This window comes from Scyliorhinus torazame, chromosome 7 (assembly GCF_047496885.1).
Source record: "Scyliorhinus torazame isolate Kashiwa2021f chromosome 7, sScyTor2.1, whole genome shotgun sequence".
Taxonomy (NCBI): Eukaryota; Metazoa; Chordata; class Chondrichthyes; order Carcharhiniformes; family Scyliorhinidae; genus Scyliorhinus; species Scyliorhinus torazame.
The window spans coordinates 31,294,543-31,313,862 of record NC_092713.1 but is presented as its reverse complement, the minus strand read 5'-3'; the positions used below and the strand labels follow the sequence as shown (position 1 = coordinate 31,313,862).

Sequence of the window (19,320 nt, the reverse complement as noted above, 5' to 3'; positions counted from 1 at the left end):
ATGTTTTGAGGATGTGACCACTAGAGTGGACAAGGGTGAACCAGTGGATGTTGTGTATCTGGACTTTCAAAAGGCTTTTGACAAGGTCCCACACGAAAGGGTAGTGAGGAAAATTAAAGGACATGATATCGGGGGTAATGTATTGACGTGGATAGAGAACTGGCTGCAGACAGGAAGCAGACAGTGGGAATAAATGGGTCCTTTTCAGAGTGGCACACAGTGACTAGTGGGGTACCACAGGGTTCCGTGCTGGAACCCCAGCTGTTCACAATATACATTAATGATTTGGATGAAGGAATTGCATGCAATATCTCCAAATTTGCCAAAGACACTAAGCTGGGTGGAAGTGTGTGCTGTGAGGAGGATGCAAAAAGGCTGCAGGGTGATTGGGACAGGCTGGCTGAGTGGGCAAATACTTGGCAAATGCAATATGATGTGGGTAAATGTGAGGTTATCCACTTTGGTGGCAAAAACAGGAAGGCAGATTATTATCTGAATGGTAGCAATTTAGGAAAAGGGGAAATGCAATGAGACATGATTGTCATGGTGGAACAGACACTGTAGGTTTGCATGCAGGTACAGCAGACGATGAGGAAACCTAATGGCATGCTTGTCTTTATAGCGAGAGGATTTGAGTATAGGAGTAAGGATGTCTTGCTGCAGTTATACAGAGCCTTGGTGAGGCCGCACGTTGAGTATTGTGTGCAGTTTTGGTCTCCTAGTTTGAGGAATGACATTCTTGCTATTGAAGGGGTCCAGCAAAGGTTCACCAGACTAATCCCCGGGATGGCAGGACTGACATATGAAGAAAGATTGAATTGGCTGGGCTTGTATTCACTGGAGTTTAGAAGAATGAGAGGGGATCTCATAGAAACATAAAATCCTGATGGGACTGGACAGTCTAGACGCTCCGGGAAGAATGATCCCGATGTTGGGGATGTCCAGAACTAGGTGTCACAGCCTAAGAATAAGGGGTAAGCCATTCAGGACTAAGATGAGGAAGAATATCTTCTCTCAGAGTTGTGAATATGTGGAATTCTCTACCACTGAAAACTGTTGGGGCCAGTTCGTTGGATATAGTCAAGAGGGAGCTCGATGTGGTCCTTGCGATTAAAGGGATCAAGGGGTATGGAGAGAAGTGGAGGGAAATACTGAATTTGCATGATCAGCCATGATCATATTGTATGGTGATGCAGGCTCGAAGGGCTGAATTGCCTACTCCTGCACCTATTTTCTATGTTTCTATGTTTGTTTCTCTTGATTAGATTTGTCCATTGAGCTCAGGAAAGAGATTCTGCCCCATTACAATCAATGGTCAGAAAATCCAGTCCAAAGAGAACAAGATCTGCAATTGAAGAGAATTTGTAACCCATTAACCAGACTTTACAGAACAACATCACAGTCCATCTTTCTGGATGAACCAATAGTGTTGCTCTTCCATCATCGTAGATGCAGCTCGACACCCACACACAATCCAATTTTGTTTGTGTCAGCCAACAGCGATTTAGGTCACCACTTGTTAGCAAACACAGTGTCATTCTTCAATGTCACTGATGATTACAGCAAGAAAGTGAGTCTATAAGTTTGTTTCCCTGAAAACATGGTGCATACGTATTACAGTTAACTGACACGTTCCCATTTGTAATGACTCAATTTGAGAATGTTATGTACCCCGTTCAGAAACTCATCAAATATGGAATAGAAGCTTCTCTCTGCAGACAGAATACGATACACCATCAAAGGTTTTTGAACTATGTAAACTGAATGCTATTTGCACTCCTAATTATTTCAGGTAGCATATTCCCATTGAAACGACAGAATGGCCACCATATTAACATAATTACACCTGTCTCCTACACATCGAAGTTTGGGATCCTAGCCTGTTTTTGGACTGGTGGAGAGTGGGGCAAGTGCAAAGCACACCTGCCGCCTCAGAGAAGAGAGATGGCGGCTCAGTGGTATTGTCACTGGACTAATAATCCAGAGACCCAGGGTCATGTTCTGGGGACCAAGGTTCGAATCCCACCACAGCAAATGGTGAAATTTGAATTCAATAAAGAAATGATTGTCGTAAAATTCCTTAAGGGAAGGAAATCTGCTGCCCTTTCCTGGACTGACCTGGCTGACATGTGACTCCAGACCCACAGCAATGTCCTCTGAAATGGCTTAGGAACGGAAGTTCAGTTCAAGGGCAATTAGTAAAATGTTGGCCAGTCAGTGATGCCCGTGAAATAATAAATAAAAGAAAACAAGTTTGTTGTGCTACAACTCTCGGGCCTCATTATAGACTCACTGTAACTAGCTATTATTCCTTTTTGTCTACTGTGTACGTACTGTTCTCTTGGCCGCAGAAAAATACATTTCACTGTATTTCGGTACATGTGACAATAAATCAATCAATCAATCAAAATCAGTTTGTTTATCCTTCAAAGGAACCCATTCACTTCCAGAGCTAACTAAAGCAGGAATGCATTTCTTAAAGAGGGGCTGTTTCCTCTTCTGCGAGATTGTGCAGTTTGGCAGCGACGAAAGCTCTGCTTCACAGGTTTGGTCCTTTGAGGTCCTGCTGGAGGGAGGTTAGGGAGAAGGGGCAAGCTATCTTTTCAGATAATGCCAGGAGGATCCAAAAGCACCAGATACACCAGGCAAGAAGAGACATGAGATTGTCATTTCCAGGAAGTGAAACCAATGCAGGAAGTGCTTCAATGATCTCTCAAGAGTAGCAACATTGCATATAGCTCTTCATCTCTCTGTCTCTCGCTCTCTCTCTCAACAACACATGGCAGATATCACATGATGCCATGCACCTTTAGGCCAAATGCGACCAATACCCTTTCACCCACATTACAACTCTCATAATAACAGTAACACAAACATTATATTAAATAATTAGTGAGTAAAATGCTATATATCAGCTTCAGTTTATTGTAGAAATAATTTAAATCAAATATATGTTATAGGCTAAAGGAGTAAAATAGTTACATCTCCAAATGCTACAAATTACAGAATCAGTAAAGTAAAAATAAAATGATTACCAGAACTCTGGGAATCCATGTAGCAACAGCATAAGGGGTCTGCCCCTTTCCCCAGCAGCAACATAGTGGAACCTTAATCCTGACTCCTGGAAATTGAGAGCGAACAAAAATCAACTACAATATATGTCATCCATTTTAAAGCAGCAGGTGGTAGCTTCTTTTTAAATTGTTTTGTATACATATGTGTTACATCCACCAGGTCCTCTAGAGACTAGAGTTACCCAAATATACATAGAAACATTGAAAATAAGAGCATGAGGGGGCCATTCGGCCCTTCAAGTCCGCTCCACCATTCATTATGATCATAGCTGATTATCCAATTCGATTGGCGGTGGCACGGTGGCGCAGTGGTTAGCACTGCTGCCTCACAGCACTAGGGACCCGGATTCGATTCCGACCTCGGGTAACCGTCTGTGGATTTCGCACATTCTCCGCATGCCTGCGTGAGTTCCAGAGACTATAGAATCTTGGAAGATGACCACCAATGCATTCACTATTTCTAGCGCCACTTCCTTAAGTACGCTGGGGTGTAGGTTATCAGGCCCTGGGGATTTATCGGCCTTCAATCCCAGCAATTTCCCCAACACCATTTCCCTACTAAAATTGATCTCCTTCAGTTTCTCCCTCTCACTAAACCCTCTGTTCCCCAATATTTCTGGTATGTTATTTGTGTCATAGAATCCCTACAGTACAGAAAGAGGCCATTCGGCCTATCTACTCTACATGGACTCCCTGAAAGACCACCCTACCTACGCCCTATCTCCCACCCTGTAAGCTCACCCTAAGGGGCAATTTAGCATGTCCAATCCACCTAACCATGGGGGGAAACCGGAGCACCCGGAGGAAACCCACGCAGACACGGGGAGAATGTGCAAACTCCATTCAAAAAGTCACCCAAGGTGAGAATGAAACCCGGTTCCCTGGCACTGTGAGCCAGCAGTGCTAACCAATGTGCCTTACTTGTGCAGACAGAACCAAAGTATGTATTTAGTTGGTCAGCCATTTCTTTGTTCCCCATTATAAATTCCTTTATTTCTGACTGTAAGAGGCCTATAGTTGTCGTCACCAATCTTTTTCCCTTCACGTACCTATAGAAACTTTTACAGTCAGTTTTTATGTTCCCCGCAAGCTTGCTCTCATACTCTATTTCCCCCCTCTTAATCAATCCCTTGGTCCTCCTTTGCTGAATTCTAAACTGCTCCCAATCCTCAGGTCTATTGTTTTTCTTGACCAATGTATATGTCTCCACCTTTGCTGGGGAGCGAGTGGAGTAGTGGTATTATCGCTGGACTAGTAACCCAGAGACCAAAGTCATTCTTTGGGCATTCGGGTTCGAATCCTGCCATGACAGATGGTGAAATTTGAACTCAGTAAAAAAAAAAAAAAAAATCTGGTTAAAAGTCTAAAAGGTGACCATGAAACCAGTGTCGATTGTCGTAAAAACCTATCTGGTTCACTAATGTACTTTAGGGCAGGAAATCTGTCATCCTTACCTGGTCTGGCCTATATGTAACTCCAGATCCACAGCAATGTGGCTGACTCTTAAGTGCCCTCAGAATTGGGCAATAAATGCTGGCCCAACCAAATCAGCCATGATTGAATGGCGGAGTGGAGTCGATGGGCCGAATGGCCTTACTTCCGCTCCTATGTCTTATGGTCTTATGGTCTAACCAGCGACGCCCACATCCCATGACTGAAAAAAAAACCTTGGGTCTAATACTATCTCTAATTTTCCTTGTAAGCCATGGATTGTAAGCCATTTTACTTTTGCCCCAGACAATAAAAAGCTGAAAAACACTGAAAAACCATGTTGCCAGGACAGCATGAAATTGTGACTATAAAGCAATAAGTAACCTTAATGTTCTATGTTGGCCAAACAATGTGACAGGTCTTTCAGTAAATTATCGATCACTAAATAACCCAAGCGTTCACCAAAATAGAAGCAACTTGGTGAGAAGTTTTTAAAATAAATTTAGTGTAATCAATTCATTTTTTTCCAATTAAGGGACAATTTAGCGTGGCCAATCCACCTAGCCTGCACATCTTTGGGTTGTGGGGGTGAAACCCACGCAAACACGGGGAGAATGTGCAAACTCCACACGGACAGTGACCCAGAGCAGGGTTCGAAACTGAGACCTCGGCGCCGTGAGGCAGCAATGCTAGCCACAGTGCCACCATGCTGCCCCATGGGGCAACATTTAAGTTGTCCTTGGGATGTAGGCAATACGAACATACACAATGGGAGCAGAAGTAGGCCATTTATCCAATCGTGCCTGCTCCACCATTCAATAAGATCATGATTGATTTGTCTGTGTTTTAAGTTCCATGTTCCCATCTACCCCTATTACTGGAAATGAATATTTTTTGACCATGAAGGTCCTGGAAAGGTAGGTTAGGATTTTTGGTTCTCTTACCTGAAGAATATTTGTAATTTTGTTTGTTTTTTGTGACAATCCAATGGATTCCAGAGTCATTTCTCTCTTTCTGCCAACCCACATATTGCCAGTTTTACATTTAATTACATGGAATTTATAAAAATATCTTGTACGGCACGGTGGCATAGTGGTTAGAACTGCTGTCTCACAGTGCCAGGGAGCCGGATTCGATTCTGGCCTTGGGTGACTGTGTGGAGTTTGCACTTTCTCCCTGTGTCTGCGTAAGTTTCCTCCGGGTGCCCCGGCTTCCTCCCACAGTCCAAAGATGTGCAGGTTAGGTGGGGTTATGGGGTTGTGGGGATAGGGCGCTGGAGCCAAGGTGCTCTTTCGGAGGGTGCAGACTAGATGGGTCGAATGGCCTTATTCTGCGCGGAGGAGATTCTGTGATTTAAAGTAGTAAAATGTGCTTTACAGGAGCGTTAAGGAACATTTGATAATGAGCCACATAAGGCAATATTTAGTGAGGTCTTTCTCTTAAGCAACACCAACACCAACTAGATGGGTCGTTTTTTGTACAGTGTGTGCAGGAGGGTTTCCTGAAACAATATGTTGACAGGCCAACAAGAGGCGAGGCCACGTTGGATTTGGTTTTGGGTAATGAACCAGGCCAGGTGTTGGATTTGGAGGTAGGAGAGCACTTTGGGGACAGTGACCACAATTCGGTGACGTTTACGTTAATGATGGAAAGGGATAAGTATACACCGCAGGGCAAGAGTTATAGCTGGGGGAAGGGCAATTATGATGCCATTAGACGTGACTTGGGGGGGATAAGGTGGCGAAGTAGGCTGCAAGTGTTGGGCACACTGGATAAGTGGGGCTTGTTCAAGGATCAGCTACTGCGTGTTCTTGATAAGTATGTACCGGTCAGGCAGGGAGGAAGGCGTCGAGCGAGGGAACCGTGGTTTACCAAGGAAGTGGAATCTCTTGTTAAGAGGAAGAAGGAGGCCTATGTGAAGATGAGGTGTGAAGTTTCAGTTGGGGCGATGGATAGTTAGAAGGTAGCGAGGAAGGATCTAAAGAGAGAGCTAAGACGAGCAAGGAGGGGACATGAGAAGTATTTGGCAGGAAGGATCAAGGAAAACCCAAAAGCTTTCTATAGGTATGTCAGGTATAAGCGAATGACTAGGGAAAGAGTAGGACCAGTCAAGGACAGGGATGGAAAATTGTGTTTGGAGTCTGAAGAGATAGGCGAGATACTAAATGAATATTTTTCGTCAGTATTCACTCAGGAAAAAGATAATGTTGTGGAGGAGAATGCTGAGCCCCAGGCTAATAGAATAGATGGCATTGAGGTACGTAGGGAAGAGGTGTTGGCAATTCTGGACAGGCTGAAAATAGATAAGTCCCTGGGACCTGATGGGATTTATCCTAGGATTCTCTGGGAGGCCAGGGAAGAGATTGCTGGACCTTTGGCTTTGATTTTTATGTCATCATTGGCTACAGGAATAGTGCCAGAGGATTGGAGGACAGCAAATGTGGTCCCTTTGTTCAAAAAGGGGAGCAGAGACAACCCCGGCAACTATAGACCGGTGAGCCTCACGTCTGTAGTGGGTAAAGTCTTGGAGGGGATTATAAGAGACAAGATTTATAATCATCTAGATAGGAATAATATGATCAGGGATAGTCAGCATGGCTTTGTGAAAGGTAGGTCATGCCTCACAAACCTTATTGAGTTCTTTGAGAAGGTGACTGAACAGGTAGATGAGGGTAGAGCAGTTGATGTGGTGTATATGGATTTCAGCAAAGCGTTTGATAAGGTTCCCCACGGTAGGCTATTGCAGAAAATACGGAGGCTGGGGATTGAGGGTGATTTAGAGATGTGGATCAGAAATTGGCTAGCTGAAAGAAGACAGAGGGTGGTGGTTGATGGGAAATGTTCAGAATGGAGTACAGTCACAAGTGGAGTACCACAAGGATCTGTTCTGGGGCCGTTGCTGTTTGTCATTTTTATCAATGACCTAGAGGAAGGCGCAGAAGGGTGGGTGAGTAAATTTGCAGACGATACTAAAGTCGGTGGTGTTGTCGATAGTGTGGAAGGATGTAGCAGGTTACAAAGGGATATAGATAAGCTGCAGAGCTGGGCTGAGAGGTGGCAAATGGAGTTTAATGTAGAGAAGTGTGAAGTGATTCACTTTGGAAGGAATAACAGGAATGCGGAATATTTGGCTAATGGTAAAGTTCTTGAAAGTGTGGATGAGCAGAGGGATCTAGGTGTCCATGTACATAGATCCCTGAAAGTTGCCACCCAGGTTGATAGGGTTGTGAAGAAGGCCTATGGAGTGTTGGCCTTTATTGGTAGAGGGATTGAGTTCCGGAGTCGGGAGGTCATGTTGCAGCTGTACAGAACTCTGGTACGGCCGCATTTGGAGTATTGCGTACAGTTCTGGTCACCGCATTATAGGAAGGACGTGGAGGCTTTGGAGCGGGTGCAGAGGAGATTTACCAGGATGTTGCCTGGTATGGAGGGAAAATCTTATGAGGAAAGGCTGATGGACTTGAGGTTGTTTTCGTTGGAGAGAAGAAGGTTAAGAGGCGACTTAATAGAGGCATACAAAATGATCAGGGGGTTGGATAGGGTGGACAGTGAGAGCCTTCTCCCGCGGATGGAAATGGCTGGCACGAGGGGACATAACTTTAAACTGAGGGGTAATAGATATAGGACAGAGGTCAGAGGTAGGTTCTTTACGCAAAGAGTAGTGAGGCCGTGGAATGCCCTACCTGCTACAGTAGTGAACTCGCCAACATTGAGGGCATTTAAAAGTTTATTGGATAAACATATGGATGATAATGGCATAGTGTAGGTTAGATGGCTTTTGTTTCGGTGCAACATCGTGGGCCGAAGGGCCTGTACTGTGCTGTATTGTTCTATGTTCTATGTTCTATCTCATTCTGTCACCAGTGTCACAGTTTCATTTCATCCCTCACCTTGCTCATCACTTCAATTTTCCTTTCAGGTGTGAAGGGTCGCAAGCTTCAACAACTCTCGGATACCAACACCCATCCGATTCCTTCCTGGCCCTCTCCTCCCTCCATAGATACATAGATACATAGAAGATAGGAGCAGGAGGAGGCCTTTTGGCCCTTCGAGCCTGCTCCGCCATACATCACGATCATGGCTGATCATCCAACTCAATAGCCTAATCCTGCTTTCTCCCCATAGCCTTTGATCCCATTCTCCCCAAGTGCTATATCCAGCCGCCTCGTGAATATATTCAATGTTTTAGATCAACTACTTCCTGTGGTAATGAATTCCACAGGCTCACCACTCTTCAGGTGAAGAAATGTCTCCTCATCACTGTCCGAAATGGTTCACCCCGAATCCTCAGACTGACCCCTGGTTCTGGACACAGCCACCATTGGGAACATCTTCCCTGCATCTTCCCTGTCTAGTCCTGTTAGAATTTTATAAGTCTCTATGAGATCCCCCCTCATTCTTCTGAGCTCCAGCGAGAACAATCCCAACCTAGTCAATCTCTCCTCATATGACAGTCCCGCCATCCCTGGAATCATTCTGGTAAACCTTCGCTGCATTTCCTTGAGAGCAAGAACATCCTTCCTCAGAGAAGGAGACCAAAACTGCACACAATACTCCAAGTGTGGCCTCACCAAGGCACTGTTCAATTGCAGCAACACATCCCTGCTTCTATATTCGAAACCTCTTGCAATGAAGGCCAACATACCATTAGCCTTCTTTACCGCCTGCTCCACCTGCATGCTTACCTTCAGCGAATGGTGCACAAGGACACCCAGGTCCTGCTGCACACTCCCCTCTCCCAATTTACAACCATTCAGGTAGTAATCTGCCTTCCTGTTTTTGCTTCCAAAATGAATAACCTCACACTTATCCAAATTATACTGCATCTGCCATTGGTTTGCCCTCTCGCCCAACCTGTACAGATCTTGCTGGAGGATCCCTGTATCCTCGTCACAATTTACCCTCCCACCTAATTTGGTATCACCTGCAAACTTTGAGATGTTACATTTTGTTCCCTCATCCAAATCATTAACATATATTGTGAATAGCTGGGGCCCCAGTACCAATCCCTGTGGTACCCCACTGGTTACTGCCTGCCAATTTGAAAAGGTCCCATTAATCCCTACTCTTTGTTTCCTCTCTGCCAACCAGTTTTCTATCCACCTCAATACATTTCGCCCAATCCCATGCGCTTTAATTTTGCACAATAATCTCTTATGCGGGACTTTGTCAAACACCTTCTGAAAGTCCAAATATATCACATCGACTGGCTCCCCCTTGTCAACTATGCTGGTTACCTCTTCAAAGAATTCCAACAGATTTATCAAGCATGATTTTCCCTTCATAAATCCATGCTGACTCTGACTGATCCTGCCACTGCTTTCTAAATGTTCTGCTATAATGTCCTTGATAATGGATTCAAGCATTTTCCCCACTACTGATGTTAGGCTTACTGGTCTATAATTCCCTGCTTTCTCTCTTTCCCTTTTTGAATATCGGAGTGATGTGAGCTACCCTCCAATCTGCAGGGACAGTTCCAGAGTCTATAGAATCCTGGAAGATGACCACCAATGCATCCACTCTTTCCAGAGCCACCTCCTTAAGCACTCTGGGATGCAGATTCTCAGGCCCTGGGGATTTATCCGCCTTCAATCCCATCAATCTACCCAGCACCATTTCTCTACTAATATTGATCTCCCTCAGTTCTTCCCTCTCACTAACCCTTTCATTCTCCAACATTTCTGGGATCTAATTTGTGTCCTCATTTGTGAAGACAGAACCAAAGTATGTATTTAATTGCTCAGCCATTTCTTTGTCCCTTATTATGCATTCCCCTGTTTCTGTCTGTAGTGGGCCTACATTTCTCTTTACCAATCTCTTTCTCTTCACATATCTGTAGAAACTCTTAGTGTCAGTCTTTATGTTCCCTGCAAGCTTCCTTTTGTACTGTACTTTCCCCTTCTTAATTAATCCCTTTGTCCTTCTTTGCTGAATTCTAAACTGCTCCCAATCCTCAGACCTATTATTTTTCTTGGCCCGTCTGCATGCTTCTTCCTTGGATCGGATACTATTTCTAATTTCCTTTGTGAGCCATGGATTGGCCCTCTTACCCCATTTGCTTTTGTGCCAGACAGGAATGAACAGCTGCTGTAGTTCCTCCATGTTCCTTGAATGTTTACCATTGTCTATCCACTGTCACCCCTTTAAGTAACTCTCCCCAATCTATCAAGGCCAACTCACGACTCAGATCCTCATAGTTTCCTTTTCTAAGATTCAGCACCCTTGTCTCTGAATCAACTACTTCACTCTCCATCTTGATAAAAAATTCCATCATGTTATGGTCGCTCATCCCAAGGGGTCTCGTATGGCCAGATTGGCAATAATTCCCTTCTCATTACACAGTACCCAGTCTAAGATGGCCTGCTCTCTAGTTGGTTCCTCCACGTATTGGTCAAGAAAACCATCCCGTTTACATTCCAAAAATTCCTCCTCTATGGCATTGTGGCTAATTTGATTTGCCCAATCTATGTGAAGATTAAAATCGCCCATGATCACCGATATTCCCTTATTACATGCATCACTAATTTCTTATTTAATGCCATTCCCAACCTCACCAGTGCAGTTTGGGGGTCTATTTATGACACCCCTAATGTTTTTTGTCCCTTGGTATTTCTCAACTCTCCCCATACAGATTCTACATTGTCAGAGCTAATATCCTTTCTCATTATTGTGTTAATTTCCTCTTTAACCAGCAGTGCCACGCCACCACCTTTTCTTTTATGCCGGTCCTTCCTAAATACTGAGAACCCTGGGGCATTCAGTTCCCATCCCTGTTCACCCTGCAGCCATGTCTCCGTAATCCCAATTATATCATACCCATTTATATCTATGTGCGCGATTAGTTCATCCACTTTATTGCAAATGCTCCGTGCATTAAGGCACAGAGCCTTTACGTTTGTCTTTTTCACAATGCTTGTCTTGCTTCCAATATTTTTCTCTGCTGCCCTGTTTGAATTTTGTCCTTGGTTTCTCCACCTATCACTTTTCTTCTTCACTTTTCTACCTTTTGTTTTTGTCCTTGCTCCCTCGTTCACTGACTCCTTGCGTAGGTTCCCATCCCCCTGGCATTTTAGTTTAAACCCTCCCCAACCGCTCTAGCAAATAGCCCCCCTCGCACATCAGTTCCAGTCCTGCCCAGGTGTAACCTGTCCAGTTTCTACAGGTCCCACCTCCCCCAGGATCGTTCCCAATGCCCCAGGAATCTGAAACCCTCCCCCTGACACCATCCCTTCAGCCACGTATTCATCCTATATATCCTGTCATTTCTACTCTGACTAGCATGTGGCACCGGTAGTAATCCTGAGATCACTACCTTTGAGGTCCGATTTCTTAATTTCTTTCCTAGCTCCCTGTATTCTACATTTAGGACCTCATCCCTTTTTTTACCTATGTTGTTTGTACCGATGTGCACCACGACCACTGGCTGTTCACCCTCCCCCTCCAGAATGTCCTGCACCCGCTCCGAGACATCCTTGACCCTAGCACCAGGGAGGCAACATACCATTCTGGAGTCTCGTTTGCAGCCACAGAAACGCCTGTCTATTCCCCTTACAATTGAATCCCCTATAACTATTGCACTGTCACACTTATTACTCCTCCCCTCTGCAGCAGAACCAACCGTGATGCCCCGAGTTTGGCTGTTGCTGTTTTCCCCTGAGAGGCCATTCCCCTCAACAGTATCCAAAACGGTATATCTGTTCTGCAGGGGCATGGCCACAGGAGATTCCTGCATTACCTGCCTCGCTCTCTTGCTCTGCTTGGTGGTCACCCATTCCGTTCCTGCCTGCGGAGTCTGAGCCTGCGGTGTGACCACCTCTCTATACGTGCTATCCACGATGCTCTCCGACTCGCGGATGCTCCACAGTGTGTCCAGCCGCCGCTCCAGCTCTGAAACTTGAGCTTCCAGGAGCTGTAACTGGAGACACGTCCTGCACACATGCTGACCCTGAGGACTGAAACTGTCCCCAGCCTGCCACATGGAGCAAGAGCACCACCTTTTCCTTGAATCTCAACCCTTGCACCCCGCTTACCCATTTGTTCCTCCTGCCCAGCCAGCCCCCCCCCAGGCCTCCCATCCACTGGCTTAAAAACTCTTACATTTCTATCTTCCTTCCATTCCAATGTCCAATGGAAGGTCTTCGACTTAGAAACATGAACCACTGTTTATTGCTACAGATGCTGTGTGTCAAACTCTGTACGGAAAGAAAAACTACATTCTAACTTTTCTTTTGGTGACTTTTTTTAAGAGTAGAACTATTTCCGTGCCTCATTTTGAATGTCAGACAGCCCATATGAGGTGAGCCATCTCATCTTGAATTTTCTTATACTCTCCTTTGTGAAGAATACATTTTACTTCAAAATTATCCAGTTAAATATGTATTTTCTTTTACATGCTGTAAACCAAGATGAGTTACATTACTTTTATTTTATTTTTCCAATTAAGAGGCAATTTAGTGTGGTCAATCCACCTACCTTGCACATTTGTACGTTGTGGGGGTGAGACCCAAGCAGACTCAGGGAAAATGTGCAAACTCCACATGGACAGTGACCCGGGGCCGGGATCGAACCATGAGGTAGCAGTGCTAAGCACTGCGCCACCGTGCCGCCCAGTGTTACTTCTGATAACATTAAAGTATTATTAGAATTTTAACCTTCAATTAAATTTACTAATTGAATATGGCACTATCTCGTTGTCATCAACGTTAAACAGTGGCAAATTAAAATTGATCACTATTCGAACACGATCATTGTCCATAATCCCATCCACTTCTGCTGTTTAAGAGTCAAGAATGGAATATACAAAAACTTGTAGTTAGCAAACCAATGTCACTTACTACAATTAAATCTTTAAATAGATTATAATAATAGCAGTGGATACATTAGCAAAATGTGATACAGCGGGAAGCATTCATGCATTGTTAAATCTGTACTTAAAATGACGATTATACACCATGGTAACTGGGAAAGTACAGGTGACCCCAGATTCTAGTGTCCTCCCCTACATTTCTAGCCCCTTCATCAATTACGCCCACATCCTCCCCCACGCACATATTTTCTTCTCACTCTTTCAGCTACAGCACAGTGTGGAAGGTGACAAGCTATAATAAGATTACAGAGCTCGGACAGTATCTTTTATACAATGATATTTCCTTAAGAGCTGCGGAAACCCTCAGCTAACTTGAAAACAACGTGGGCCTCAGGTCTTTTTTCTGCCTTGTTCTTCCATTCCTTTTCTCCAATATTCTCAGTTGCATGCATTTCAAATATTTCTTTTCATCTTCCACTTGCTTGACATTTCTTTTCTCATGGAGACCACCATTGGGAGATCTTTTTTAATAATCTAATCCTCTTTATTATTGTCACAAATAGGCAGCATGGTAGAGGGCAGCACGGTAGCACAGTGGTAGCACAGTTGCTTCACAGCTCCAGGGTCCCAGGTTCGATTCCCGGCTGGGTCACTGTCTGTGCGGAGTCTGCACGTTCTCCCCGTGTGTGCGTGGGTTTCCTCCAGGTGCTCCGGTTTCCTCTCACAGTCCAAAGATGTGCGGGTTAGGTGGATTGGCCATGCTAAATGGTCCTTAGTGTCCAAAATTGCCCTTAGTGTTGGGTGGGGTTACTGGGTTATGGGGATGAAGTAGATATGTGGGCTTGAGTAGGGTGCTCTTTGTAAGGACCAGTGCAGACTCGATGGGCCAAATGGCCTCCTTCTGCACTGTAAATTCTATGATAAGCTTACATTAATACTGCAACGAAGTTACTGTGAAAAGCCCCTAGTCGCCACATTCCGGTGCCTGTTCGGGTACTCAGAGGGATAATTCAGCATGTCCAATTCGCTTAACAAGCACGTCGTTCGGGACTTGTGGGAGGAAACCAGAGCACCCGGAGGAAACCCACGCACACATGGGGAGAACGTGCAGACTCCGCACAGACAGTGACCTAAGTGGGAATCGAACCTCGGACCCTGGTGCTGTGAAGCAACAATGCTAACCACTGTGCTACCGTGCCACCCCTGTGCCAGGAGTGGGTTTCAAAGATCTGTTCTTCCTTTTGCCCAATTGGTTTCCTTAGCTACAATTTGCTCATTTGGCACCTCTGAAATCTTTCCTGGTTTCAAACCTCCCCCCCCCCCCCCCCTCCACTTACAAAAATGCTCCCCCCTTCACCTCAAACAATTGCTGACGTGTCTCCAACCCTCCTTCGGCAAGTTACTTGACTCATTCTGATAGTTGACTTCCACTGGATCATGATAACCCTGTCCATCACTAATGCTGCCACCTCTCAATCTTAGGCATGGGTTCTCCAAACATCCTCAATGCCACTCTAAAGACTGTATACTATACGTAGCATCAATATTGGCGGCAGAGCTCAGAATTCCCAGCAATTCTCACTGGTGGCAAGCTCGGTAAAAAGCAGAGAGAGTGCAGCACTGCAATAACTGAGGGAGGGTTTGAAATGGACAGAAAGGATAGGGTCACCTGGAGCAGCTGTGGAGAGGGGAGGCTATCTGAACTAAATACTCAGTGCCCGGATGTGAACACAGCAAAGGAAACACCAGCAAAGATCATGGCAGATTGATTCAGCCATTAGAAATCAAAAATGCCATTGATTAAGAAGGAGGCATAGAGCAAAATATGTACGAGATGTAGAAGATTAAGACAGAATAACAGTGACCATCACAGGCTTTGCAGCCATCGCTCTGTTCTGCAATTGTATCTTGTGTATCAAAAAATGATCATTCCAGTGTATTTGAGCAGTAAAATACAATAACTTATCAACCTCACAACCAAGCAAAATGTGTTCAGGATACCCAACAATAGCAAAACATGGATTAAACGACAGGCAAGACAAAATTATTCTAAATTTCTCAACGCATCTTACTAACTCTAGATTTAATCAGGAAGTAATTAAATGACACAAATAACTCCGTGCATGGTTTAAATGAACAGATCTGTACAGTGTTGACTGTTAGCTGCAGGGTTAGATATTGAGAGCCGCAATTCAGCGGGAACCCGATTGTCAAACACAACGGATTTTGAAAAGTGCTTTGAGACTGCCGAGAGGTGAATTATCACCGCATCACTCAGTACAGGACCTTTGCATTTTAACAGTTTAAACCACAATTAATCCAATTGCAAACAACCATATACTGCAAGGCACTTAATTTTGGAGAGGCATAAATTCATTAAACGAGATGTACATTTTCACCACTGTTAAACCAAAAGATCCCATTGCAACACGTTTGGCAGTAAATCTACCGTAGTATCATTAAGCTTCAAATTGTCCTTAGATGTCATATTTTACATGCGGAAGCAACTATAAATGTGTACATTAAAATCTTCAATGTGATTATTTTCCTAGGGGGAGTTCGCTCTCGTTGCTTTAGGATGTGGGGGTGGTGGGGGGGGGGGGGGGGGGGGGAAACTAAACAGGTTCCAGGATTGGGCTCAAACAGAAATCCCTAGAAGGGAATAATGTTTGTGCCACATGTCTGATTTGAGGCATTTCTGAAATTACTATTCCAGCAGCGTGTTAGCCAAGGCACAGCTAGAGATGACCTGTAGTGAGGCTGGCAGGTACAACAAAAGGTTCTTTGCGAAAACCACACACACATTTAAGGTCCTTCACTGCGGGAGGGACATCCAGCATTACTTTCAATTACAAGACAATGGACACTGAAAATGATGCAGGTGAAAATATCTCCTCTGCAACCATTAGCTGATGAATCGGTGCGTTGTTTTTTCCCCCCAACGCCCCCCCCCCCCTCCTGTCGCTTGTTTAATTTCAGCAGTGTCTCAACCCGAGTCCACGGAGGAGCTGTCCCCGGTTTCAGGAGCTGTGCCGGGTTTCAGCACTCTGAGCTGGAGGATGCTAAACAAGGACTGGGCAATTGTCAGCCCCATTTGTAAACGGGAGAGACATGGAGGTATCGGAAAGACTGCAGTGTCCGTTTGTCATTTCACAACACACTAGGGGTTAGTTGCAAAAGGAACGTTGTTTGATTAAACCAAAGATCAGACGCTTGTAGGCATTGGGAGTCCAGTACAGTTCAACCCCCCCCCCCCCCCCCCCCACTGTTAATGAAGCAGATTCAGGCCTCCAGCCGCTCCACCGGAATAAACATGGGGGGAGAGTTAATGACCAACAAATACATTCAGAGGAAGAACCATTTGGCTGTAACCCTCCCGCCTGCACTGAGCATCCAGCGGAGGGATCTCACTCACCTTGATTCTCACATAGCAGTGTGTTCCCAGGGACGTGTCGTTTAAGCAGGGGGGTGAGGTTTGCCGGACCACCCGCTGGAAGGTCCCCGCTGGATTCCTGATGATGTGCCACAAAAGTTTGAGCGAGGCCAGCCAGGCAGTGAGCCCGCAGAAAGTGTAGACAAGAGCCCAGAAGAGCAGCAGCTTGCATTTGACCAGCAGCCGAGTTGTCAACACCAGGGGGTCGCAGAGAGGGTTCACCATAGTCCGGCTGGGAGTGGGAGCGACCCACACACACCCCCTCCCTCTCTCCTCCCTCTCCACTCACCCCCTCCCCTTTCCCCACTCACCCCCCCCCCCCCCTCACTCCCTCCAATCTCACTCACTCCCTCCCCTCTCCCTCCCCTCTCCCTCCAGCAAATCCACCTGCAGCGAGCGGGTGCCAAGGAAGATCCCCTTTAAACTGAAGTCATGGAAACCAGCAGTGATGGCAACGTCAGGCATTGCGCCGACGTGAAGCGCAATCACTGTCTTTTCAAATGTTTCTTACCGGTCTCATTGGTCGGATCGATGTCTGCAATCGGAAACTGCTCCCCAAAGAGCCAGACAGTCACACAAAGGCGGGGGGGGGGGGGGGGAAACATCCCATAGCCAGGTACAGACACCATCAATAAATCAGCTCAAACATAAAAACAATCCCATCCCACAAGTAGGATGACAAACTGGGCAGAATGGCTGTCATGTCAGAGGCAGCTTGTTTTCAGGGTCAGGTCTGCTCAAAGGAGCCATCTCCCAATTCATAAATATATGGAAAAAACACCTTTATTCCCCCAGAAACAATCAAAGCCCTGTTATACTCCCTTCAAAATAACATTGGTCATCATGTGGACATAAATAGTCACGGGGAGGGGGTGGGGCTGCAGGGGTTGGCTTTATTCTGCAATATTTTTCATTAATTACTTCTGGGACCTGGGGAGTATTCCTGGGAAATGTCCCTTTGGCAAGTTTACCCATGTGGAAGAATACCAAGCTGAAACACGAACCCTGCTCCTCAGGAGACGCCAGCATTTTGACAACACTCTGGGCTGCGGAGAGGACAGGCTTGTTCGGCTGGATTTGCACAGATGCTGCCTGCCCAGCTGAGTTTCAACAACAACAGCAACATGTATTTATATAGCACTGCTAGTGGAATAAAACATCTCCAGGCACTTCAACAGGAGAGTTACAAAGCGAAATTTAACACCGAGCTACAAACACAAAGAAGGGAGCCCCGTGGAGCAATGGGTAGCCTCCCTGCCTCTCAGCCAGCAGCTGTGGGAAGGGAGCCCCGTGGAGCAATGGGTAGCCTCCCTGCCTCTCAGCCAGCAGCTGTGGGTGCCCCAGGACTTGCAGCTACCAGGACAGGTTACATAGGTTGTGGTTATTTTCCTTGGAACAAGGAAGGCTGAGGGGTGACTTAATTGAGGTGTACAAAATTATGAGGGGAAGAGATAGGGTGGACAGGATAAAATAGTTTCTGTTGGTGGAGAATTCTGGAGCCAGGGGACAAAGATTCACTATAAATGGCAGAAGGTGTAGAGTAGACATGAGGAAGAACATTTTTACACGGAGGGTAGTGGGTGTCTGGAATTCACTGCCCGAGTTAGTGGTAGACGTAGAGACCTTAAAAGGTCTCTTTTAAATGGTACCTGGATCTACACCTTAAGTGCTGTAAACTACAGGGCTATGTGCCGGGTACAGGAAGGTGGGATTAGAAAGTGCACCTGGGTGTCCTTGGGCTGGCATGGACAAGATGGGCTGAATGGCCTCCTTCTGGCCCGTAACATCTCTATGATTCTATGACTTGCTGGTCAAGGAAGGTGCGTTTATAATGCAGCCAAACGGGTTGAGTGCCAACCTGCAAAATCCTTCCAAACATGACAGTAGCTGGGGTAAGTGTGGGAGAGACTCCTGGTCAGACATAATTGATGTGGAGTGGCGCCCCTCAAGCAATAAGCTGCTAGTGACAGACTAGCGACCTGTTCTGAGAATTACTAGTTGTGGAAACAGACAAAAATCTGCCTTAGTGCATCACTGGGTGTGGGAAGAGGAAGAAGAAGATGACAAAAAGATATTAGTGTGGGTGGGAAAAAGCTTGGTTGAAGAAATAGGTTTCAAAGAGCGTTTTAAAGGACGATAAGGAGGTGGAGAGGTTTATGGTATAATCCCGGCCCCGGGTCACTGTCCATGTGGAGTTTGCACATTCTCCCCATGTCTGCATGGGTCTCACCGCCACAATCCAAAAAGATGTGCAGAATAGGTGGATTGGCCATGCTAAATTGCCCTGAATTGGAAAAATAATTGGGTACCCTAAATTTATTTTTAAAAGGGTATACCATGGGTCGAGACCACGGAGGGAGGATTAGCCTGGAGTGGGTTGGAATAGTCAAGTCTAGAGGTAACAAAGCATGGGTGAGGGCTCCAGCATCAGATGAGCTGAGGTAGTGATGGAGTCAGGCGATGTTATGGAGGTGGATACGTGAAAGGGGAGCCAGGTGCTCAAATATGGCAACAAGGTTGAAAATTGTCTATTTCAGGTAGTTGCCAAGGAGAGGGTTGGAATCGGTGGTTAGAGA

General features: G+C 45.6%; 1 protein-coding gene across 1 annotated transcript in view; it reads right to left on the bottom strand.

Moving 5' to 3' along the window:
- ephx4 (epoxide hydrolase 4) overlaps positions 1-17,022 on the bottom strand; it is an 87,796-nt gene extending 70,774 nt beyond the window's left edge. The window contains exons 1-2 of the mRNA XM_072510479.1: positions 16,727-17,022; positions 3,036-3,121 (exon numbers count right to left, since the gene is read on the bottom strand). Coding sequence (XP_072366580.1) covers positions 3,036-3,121; positions 16,727-16,969 — 329 coding nt within the window. The 5' untranslated portion in view covers positions 16,970-17,022. The remainder of the gene's footprint in view (positions 1-3,035; positions 3,122-16,726) is intronic.
- Positions 17,023-19,320: the final 2,298 nt, after the last annotated feature.